General features: G+C 35.4%; 1 protein-coding gene across 1 annotated transcript; it reads right to left on the minus strand.

The window, feature by feature from the left end:
- Positions 1-2,887: 2,887 nt before the first annotated feature.
- Positions 2,888-9,651, minus strand: LOC141348482 (sodium-dependent multivitamin transporter-like). The gene is made up of 10 exons (XM_073852776.1): positions 9,641-9,651; positions 9,354-9,483; positions 8,308-8,396; positions 8,108-8,220; positions 7,943-8,010; positions 7,722-7,808; positions 6,732-6,904; positions 6,414-6,517; positions 3,926-4,047; positions 2,888-3,831 (listed from the first exon to the last, which is right to left on the minus strand). The coding sequence occupies exons 1-10, from the start codon at positions 9,649-9,651 to the stop codon at positions 3,670-3,672; spliced, it is 1,059 nt and encodes a 352-aa protein (XP_073708877.1). The 3' UTR covers positions 2,888-3,669.
- Positions 9,652-10,319: the final 668 nt, after the last annotated feature.

Below are 10,319 nucleotides of genomic sequence, written 5' to 3' on the forward strand. Positions count from 1 at the left end.
CGGTTTTTAATCAAGAATGGACCATCATTAGCATAAACCATGAGGTTGGCAGACAGGTGTCTTTTGATGATGTCATTGATGATTTTGCTTCAAGAAAAGCAAGGAGGCAAAAATTTTGAGGACTCACTGATGTGGGATGGTGGTGAATAGATAAATAACTACTGTATAGTGTTTACAGTAGCCTCTAGCTGTTATTTTGTACAATAGTTAACACTTTTCACTATTTAACTATATTTTGAATATTTTGCTTATGGTTCATGTTTATTTAAGTTTTCATTTCTGTTTGTCAGAGTATTTTAGGTTTAATGGGTGTTCATTTGTCATTGCCTTTATTTATAGACCTTGTTATATGCAAGTTCATTGCTTTTATAGTGTAAATTTGTTGACTTTATTATTTATCATTTTGAATATTTTCCACTTATTAATCATTGCTATTTGTCAAAATATTTTAGTTTTTATTGGTGTTCATTTGTCATTGTTTTTACTTAAAAGCTTTGCTACATGCAAGTTATTTGCTTTTATAGTTTAAATATGTTGATTTTGTGATTTTGTTGATTTTGACTATTTCTTATTATTTGCAGTGCTTTCAAAATTTGATATATATTTTAATATAATGAGACATTGTTTTAAAATAAAGTAATATAGTTGTTGTTAATTCAAGTGCATGTGTGTTCATTCAGTTACGAGCAGTGGTGTTATTTGGTGGTTGCCCTGTGAGTGTTTTGGGGCCACACACAAAATCTTGCTTAGGGCCACCAAAATCCTAGGGCCGGCCCTGGTGTTTCCGTTCAAAAAGAAGTTGAAGAGGAATCAATCTGTGTGAATCGCGCCTCTCTCTGTCTCTCTCTCTCTCTCTGTGCGCGTGCTCTCTTCAGGTGTGTGCGTTGGCGTGCGTGTTCCCTTTTTAAATTGGTAAATTGGCAAGACAAAACATGTGCCAATTATAAACTTTTACTCTATGATGGTTAAATTTAAGTTAATCCGCGAATCACATGCGTGCCGAACCGGTTTGGTCCGTACGGATCACGGATCATCATACACTCAATTCGGCTAGGTAGACATCCGCGCTAAACTATCAAGGTGAAGGTCATCACAGCTTACGTAGTTTAGACCCAGCTCCCAACCCAACTTTGAGAATAGATTAACGGCGATATTTTTTTTTTATCGCCCGATAAGAGTCTCACGTTAACGCAGCACGTTAACGCCGATAACGGCCCACCTCTAACATTTTTATTCTGGAATTTAACTTCTTTTAAAAGAGCTAGCTTAAAAATGGCAAGACAGAGCATTACGGATCAGATCTGAATGAGAAGCGAACAAACGAGAAGTGGTGTAGTGATAAAAGGTGCCAGTATTTCTTGCGTTCAAAAAAGCAAGACTCTCTATTTTAACGCTTTTGTTTTAAAGACGCATCGCTCATGAGTGAAATGCTGCAAAGCAGCGAGATGTGTTGTGTTTACAGTGCGTTTACTTTGGAAAATAATTGAAAAAAAAAAACAGCTAAGTGGAATGCAAAAACACATTCTGTGTGAACCAACTTCTTCCACACATGACAAAAATGATTCAACATGGGATGATTCTTTGAAAGACGAATGTTAAACTGAAACCTGTCAGCACACCAAGATGATGCACAACAATAAAGAACCCAAACAAACAAAAAAACACCAATGGATGTGAGACTTCAACAAACTGTTGACCCAGAGCGCATTACCTGAATATAATATATATAATATAACCGACTGCCTGTGCTTTTGAGATTGTGACAGGTTTAGAGAAAGCTTTCATTTCAGTCATAGGCACAACACAAGGACCTAGGAATCCTACAGCGACTACAAACGGTATGGCTTAAACTGAGGTCTGAATTTGAACTAGACAGCAAAGCACAGCACAGAAAATGTCACTATAACATCAAAAAATGAATCAAACTACGAGAAAACGAGTGCAACCAAATCAATCCATATGCTAATACTGAGAATTACGATTAGTAACTCGCACTGAGGTTTCAATTCTAAGCAGTTAGTCATGATACTATAACAAGTATCGTTACTTCAGTATCTAAGATCGAATATTTGAACAGGCTTTTATAACATTTAAAGAACTTGTCTACATCATGAAGAACATTTCTAACATGACCGTTTGCTAAACAATAATCCATACCAACATACAGTTAAGGTCAAAAGTTTACATCCCCCGTTCAGAATCTGGAAAATGATAATTATTTGGCCAAAATAAAATGGATTATACAAAATGCGTGTTACTGTTAATTTAGTACTGACCTGAATAGGATATCTGACATAAAATATGTTTATCTGATGATCCACAGCTGTATTTTTTTGTTTAGTGATAGTTGTTCATGAGTGCTTTGTTTGTCCTGAACAGTTACTGTCCGCAGTTCTACAGAAAAGTCTTCAGTTCCCTCAAATTCTTTGGTTTTCCAGCATTTTTGTGTATTTGAACCATTTCCAGCAATGACTTCACTGCACGATTTTGAGATCCATTTTTTCACACTTAGGACAACTATTACAGAAAGTTCAAGCGCTCACTGATGCTCCAGAAAGAAAACAATGCATTAAAAGCTGTGGATCAATCATGTAAGAACATAATCTTAAGAACCGAGGGGATGTAAACTTTTGAACAGGGTCATTTTTATAAATTCAGCTATATGTAAACATATTTTATGTGAAATATCTTATTCAGGTCAGTACTAAATAAACAGTAACTTGCTTTTTGTATGATCCCTCTTATTTTGGTAAAATAAATGAGCATTTTGCAGATTCTGAAAGGGGGGGGGGGGGGGGGTGTAAACTTTTGACCTCAACTGTAATATTTAATCTAGGCAAATTTTAACCTTTTTTTGAGATGTTAAAGTATAATTAGCCAGGTTCTCACAATGCAAAGCATCATGAGAAAAAAATGGCCCTATCAATGCTTCATTTGGGACGACGAAATGGCAAACTAAAGCAACGATCCAGTCACAAAACTAAATCATACATTCATATGAGGAGGCACTTGTCACAAACAATGGGCTTCAATGAGGGAACTAGATTAGATTTAGATTAGATGAGACTTCTTCATTGCAGATGGTCTTTTCATGGTCAAGCTAAAAGTTTACTACATTTACATTTGCAATATTAGCAATTCTTCATTCGCTGTAAACTTTTAACTCAGTTTAGGGAACGAACACATCGACAGTAGTGCTTTCAAGGCAAACAGAATGGAAAGGCTAATGTAGTGAGCTTTGGATGACACATAATCTTTGGGAGAAGAAAAACCCCAAAACTCGAATGGCACTGACATTGATCAACTACAGATTTGATTTGTGCAAACTGTGGTCTTTCTGGTGATAAACCATCCATTTTAAACCTGACCCTCAACTAAGTATTCTTGAGATTCAATTTAGGACATGTAAACTAAAAGATTTAGCAGATCACTTGAGTCTTGATTCATTCAAGATCTAAACATAATACAATTTTTATGACAGACCACTGACATCATAGAGTATCACATATAAACAAGACAACCCCTGCCTCCATCATTGGCAGTTGTGGGCACAGCGTATCAATATTGCAAAGGGCCCACAATACAAACCACAACTTGTGGACTGTTTTGGCATCGCAACTGACATTTTCTTTCTAGAGCCTGTTGGAAACTAAGACCCTTTAGGACATTTCACAAGGCTGTTTCCAATACCGTATGGGCCAGGTCGCAAGTAGGTTGGGCGGTTATCTGTTTGTCTTCGTCTTCCCTGAGCTTGTCTTCCTCTTTAGTGCAGGCAACACCGTTGCTCTCTTTCTGGGCCATCTGGTAAGGCTGATGGTCCAGGCCTTTGGACTATAGCATAGGCACAGACATACATAAGAATTCATAATTTGAAAGTGGCTTTTGATTGGTAAATGAAGCTCAGCTGAGCATTTAAGTGAGTTACCTTGTTTTCTAGTGGAGTAACACAGCAGAGTTTCTCCTTGTAGCGTTCGGGCAGAAAGAAAAGCAAATTGCCAAGTACAGGGTAAACCGTACCTGGGTTTAAGTCTTTCTCCTTCGAGGGCCCTGTGTGAATACAAAGCACAATTTTTTTTTACTATAATAATGTTGTTATTGTTAACTAATACTTAAATATTAACATATATTAAAAATAGCTTTTGGTAATAAAAAACTGAAATAACTGAAATTAGAAATGGTGCCTTGGTGTAAAATTGGAATAAAATTAAAACTACATTGGCATATAATCAAATAAAATTGACAAAATGTGACTAAAGTGTATATTAAAGGTGCCATAGAATGGAAAACTGTGTTCAGCTTGGCATAGTTGAATAATAACAGTTCAGTACATGGACATGACATACCATGAGTCTCAAACACCACCATTTCCTCCTTCTTATATAATTCTGGTGTTTGCAAAAGACCACCGAAAAATAAGTCAATTCCATCGTTAATAGTTACGCCCCCAACATTTGCATCGCCCAATCATCAGTAACATCAGTACATCAGTAAAACAAGGCGAGCCACTGAAGGGACATGGTTAGCTTAATGCTAGCGGTAGCCTGCACATAAGATTTTACTTTCCACATAAACAGAGAGATGAGTGCACTGATGATGGCCAATGATTTACAGATCCTGAGCATCACTAAAGCATCAACACTTGTGTGGTAAGTCCTTCTTGTTATACTACTCCGCTGCAGTATAAGGTTACACAGAGCACATGCGATCACAGTAGTGAGAGTAAAATGACGCGGATTCAAAACGACAGATTCAACAAACCGCATATTAAAAGCGGCTAGAGTTAAATAAATAAAGCAGCCGTAATTAAATATATATTTCCTCCATGTGTTTCCTTACAGCTGTGTGAGCGAGACGCTTTGTGAGACAGCCAATCAGAGCAGAGCTCCTCATTATTATGCAGGAACCTTCCAAATAAGGCAATAACAGAGCATTTCATTCTAGGGACAAATCCTAGGGTTGTAAATGGACTTGTAAAGCCGTTTCTGGAGATTTTTTGCCCTTTCCTATGCCATATACCTTCTATGTAGATATCAGAGAACAATTTAAAATATTGTTTCAATGCATTCTGTGGCACCTTTGAAATAAAAGTGAATAATATGTGTAAAAAAATCATTAAAAATAACAATAAATACTGTAATGGTATATTAATAACACTACAATAAAGTTGCTAATAATATCATTGTATAACCTAAACCAGAGATTTTTAATTTTTTTAATGCACTTACATAAAGCTGTTACTAAACTATATAGTATAAATGTATTTGTATAGCACTTTTATTTTATTATTCCAAAGCAACTTGATTCAACTAGATTTTCCACAAAACTCAAAAGTTTAGGATCAGTACGATTTTTAATGTTTTTTTATCCTCATCAAGGCTGCATTTACTTAATCAAAAATACAAAAATTTTATTTCAATGTAAAATAAATGTTTTCTACGTATATATATTTTAAAATGTTATTTACTCCTGTGATCAAAGCGGAATTTTCAACATCATTACTCCAGTCTTCAGTGTCACATGATCCTTTAGAAATCATTCTAATATGATGATTTATTATCAATGTAGAAATATTTTGTAACAATATAAACTACCATTTAAAAATGTGTGCTCTTTTTTATTTTTTGGAAAGAAATTAATACTTTTATTCAGCAAGGATGTGTTAAATTGATAAAAAGTAATAAATAGCAAAACCTCAATTGTTAGAAAAGATTTCTATTTTGAATAAATGCTGTTCCTTTTAACTTTTTATTCATCAAAGAATCCTGAAAAAAAGAATCACAGGTTCCAAAAAATAAAAAAAATATTAAGCAGCACAACTGTTTCCAACACTGATAAATAATAGTAATAAATCAGCATATTAGAATGATTTCTGAAGGATCATATGACATTGAACGCTGGAGTAATGGCTGATGAAAATTTAGCTTTGCATCACAGAAATAAATTATATTTTAAAATATATTAAAATAGAAAAACGTTATTTTAAACTGTAATATTATTTTACAATATTACAGTTTTTCTGTATTTTAAATCAAGTATATGCAGCCTTAATGAGCATAATTAAAAATGTACTGATACCAAACTTTTAAACAGCAGTGTATATTTTTTATTTCATTCTTTTAAAATACATTTTGCTTGTCCATTTCTCTGACATTTTATGCAGACCCAGTAGCACCCCCTTTGCGGACTGCAAAACATCTGAACAACTAAGATGATTTCCTTGTGCAATCTTGGACAATAAACTCTAACCTTATCTTAAAGGGATTTCACAGATTAAACAACAGACAAAGCCAAATCGATAAAGGCAAATTTATCAGTATTAAAACAAAACTTTAAACTTCTTTAAAGACTCATAAATAGACCTACATTATGATTAGACGATTAGAGTGTTTGATGTGTTTAGAAATACACTTTACCTGTGAGAAAGCTGACCACTAGTCCCACCAGCACAACCGTGGCAGAATTATGAGCACTGTACCACATGTATGACAAAGAATACAGAGCCTGAACTCCAGAAGGCCTAAGAAAACAAACAGATACAATGAATTATTAGATGTAATAGGTATATTACATTTATTTTGATACATTTACTCTATGAATGATTTATGTAGTTTTATGCAGTTTATGCAATTGGCCACAGAAGCTAAAATAATCAATTTCCGATTGGTCCAATGTAATCAAGCATTATAGAACAGGAATTTCCTGAGCAACATTACTACATTAAAAATATGAACCTGGGTTTAGGTGTGATGAGCGTTGTCATGATAGCTGTTGTCATGTTTCCTACATCAGGTATGACGGTGGCATTTATCACAGGTGATGCAGATGCAGACGTATGTGAAACAAAGCTGCCGATGCCGATCCAGAAAGCCATGACCAGCCCTGATGCCAGCCCAGCCAGAGCACCCTGAAAACACACTCAGTCCATGAAATCTAATCATACCAATAAATCATCCACCGAATTCCACTGAATGCATTAGTGACAAGATACTAAATTTAGAAAATGTATAAAACTGTTGAAAAATTTGGGGTCATTAAGATTTCTTTTAAAAACACTAATAGTTTTAATCAGCAGGCATGAACTAAACTGACCAAAAGTGTGATATTTAATTAATAATATTTCATAATACTATTGTATTTCTGATATTTACTGTATTTTGATCAAAAAAAGCAGCCTTGATGAGCATAAGAGACTTCTTACCAACCCTAAACAGTTGTGTATATACAATGTTGGCCAAAATTATTAGAACACTAGTATTTTCACCAGCTAAAAATGGTTTTAAGTCACTTATTTCTATCTTTTTCTGTAGTGTGTCATTGGGAAATTTCAGTTTACATTTCCATTACCGCATTTTTACAAAAGTGCTTAAAACTTTTAATAGTTCTGTAGCTTTGCAGGTAGGTTTCTTGAAGCATCTTAGAGACATTACTACAGTTCTTCTGGATTTAGTTTGTTCTGTTTCATTCCAGACAGACTGGATGATGATGAGATGAGATCAGTGTGGAGCACTGGCTGTTGTCAGACTCCTTGTGCAAACAAAAACCTCACTGGATTATTATAGTTAATGGCAAAATGAATGTTTAGAAATGTAAACTGATATTTCCTACTGACACACTACAGCAAAAGATAGAAAAAAATGACTTAAAACCATTTTAGCTGCTGAAAATACTAGTGTTCTAATAATTTTGGCCACCACTGTAGGTGGATGCTTTGTTTGACTTACAGTGGAATTAGCCCAAGGGAAAAACATCCCGAGACAGAAAAGGCCAAGAAGCGGTCCTCCCACCATCCCAAATATACTGAGTGCTGCCTAATGGTGTTAAACAAAACAGAAAATAAACATATAGATTACTGTTAACTGTATGAATATATTACACTATATTACACTTCGTATTTATTTCTATTTACTTCATTATTTCCATGATAGATAATCATGGACCTCACCTGCAGCACAGAGCCCATTAAGGAGGCGACGTACGCCATAGCCAGACACACAAGACCATAGGCAAGTGCTGTGGGGAAATTTAATGACAAAAAGGGGTGTCAAACGAGAACATTATAAGGGGTGCAGATGGACCACTTTTAGACAGTTACTGAAATTTAGCTTACCTAACGCTTTCGATAAGATGGTGGCACGGGCCTCTGTCATGGGTGATACGTGAGGTTTGATCAGGTCCTCCATGGTAACCGTTGCCAGGGAGTTGAAGGCAGATGAGATTGTGCTGTAAGAAAAATTGGACACCATTTAAAGAAAGAATCTTAAAAAAAATTGTATTAGGAGAAATTGTCATCACAAAATCTGGTGATACCTGAGAGCTCCACTAAACAGGCAGGCAACAAACAGTCCTGGTAAACCAGGAAGGTCTTGCAACACATCCATTACAAAATACAGCACCATCTGCAGATGGAGAGAGATATAGAGAGTGACTTTCACACACAAGAACCTCAGTAATGGTGTTTCCACTGAGGAGGCAAGGGAGGCAATGCCTCCTCAAAATGTTGGATGAGAAAAATTCGTAGTACAAAAAATAGTCTCTCTCGCCTCCCCTGAGCCCACTGAGTTTTAACAGACCTCCTAAAGTGTGTGGTGAGTTTGGTGGGGGGTAATTGAGAATGAATGGGGGAAAGTCACATGAGAGGAGGCAATGCCTCCATCCTGATATAATTGGATATGACTGGTTATGATCGGCTATGATTGATTCATGCGATAAATCTAAATGAAGTCTGAATGAACAATATATTGTTGTTAATGGAATGGAATGAAATTCAAAAAAAGTAAGTAAACAACTCACACACTTAGATATAACCACTTTATGTCAAAATAAACTTGAAATGGCCTGAAAACATGATCCGTGGGAGTTTTTAGTGATTAATCAGCTTGGTGAAAGGTAAATTAAATCTCTGTGTCTGTGACCAATATTTACTGAGCTTTGATGACTGATGATTTGAAAAATTCAAAATTAGTTAGAAGTTATCTATTAAAAAGAATAGCTGAACATAAGTTCACAAATACAATATATTGTTTAAATTGTTACTGCTTTGAGTTAATATTTTGGAATAAATATTAAATGCTTAAAAACACTAACTTGATGAGATTTATACTTGGCATTAATAAATACAACATTGATTACATTATTAATGTAAAAATATCAAAGATTTTTTCATTATTCAGTGATGAAATCAAAAGATCATAAGCTTCTAAAATGAAAGATCAAAAGTTCTAAAATGCTGTGCATTTATTTGAAACCGTCACATTATAAATGTCTTCACTGTCAATTTTGATCAATTTTATTATATCCATGCTGAATACAAGTATTTATTTCTATCAAAAATTGTATATTTTTTTGTATCTGACCTGGTCATTACTTTTGACGTAGCCCTGATCCAGCGGGCTCTCTTCCCCATATCGAGCGTACATAACCAGACCCATTAAACAGCCCATTGTGAGTACAATCTGCTGACATGGGAACACTGCATAACAGGACCTGGAAAACACCCCAGAAAACACTTCAAAATGTACTGGCCACAAATATTAAACAAATATTATCCACCAAAATACAACTAATAATACAAGATGTCAATCGGCTGCTCTGAAACCAGAATAAAAATTCCAGAATAAAAAATTCCTGATAATTTCTTTACCCCCATGTCATCCAGGATATTGATGCATATCTTTCTTCAGTCGCAAAGAAAATTTGAGGTAAACATTCCAGGATTTTTCTTCATATAGTGGACTTCAATGGTGGCCAACGGGTTGAAAGGTCCAGACTGCAGTTTCAATGCAGCTTCAAAGTGCATACGTACAGTCGTGGCCAAAAGTTTTGAGATTGACACAAATATTAGTTTTCACAAAGTTTGCTGCTAAACTGCTTTTAGATCTTTGTTTCAGTTGTTTCTGTGATGTACTGAAATATAATTACAAGCACTTCATACGTTTCAAAGGCTTTTATCGACAATTACATGACATTTATGCAAAGAGTCAGTATTTGCAGTGTTGGCCCTTCTTTTTCAGGACCTCTGCAATTTGACTGGGCATGCTCTCAATCAACTTCCTGGCCAAATCCTGACTGATAGCAACCCATTCTTTCATAATCACTTCTTGGAGTTTGTCAGAATTAGTGGGGTTTTGTTTGTCCACCCGCCTCTTGAGGATTGACCACAAGTTCTCAATGGGATTAAGATCTGGGGAGTTTCCAGGCCATGGACCCAAAATTTCAACGTTTTGGTCCCCGAGCCACTTAGTTATCACTTTTGCCTTATGGCACGGTGCTCCATCGTGCTGGAAAATGCATTGCTCTTCACCAAACTGTTGTTGGATTGT

This window comes from Garra rufa, chromosome 13 (assembly GCF_049309525.1).
Source record: "Garra rufa chromosome 13, GarRuf1.0, whole genome shotgun sequence".
Classification (NCBI taxonomy): Eukaryota; Metazoa; Chordata; class Actinopteri; order Cypriniformes; family Cyprinidae; genus Garra; species Garra rufa.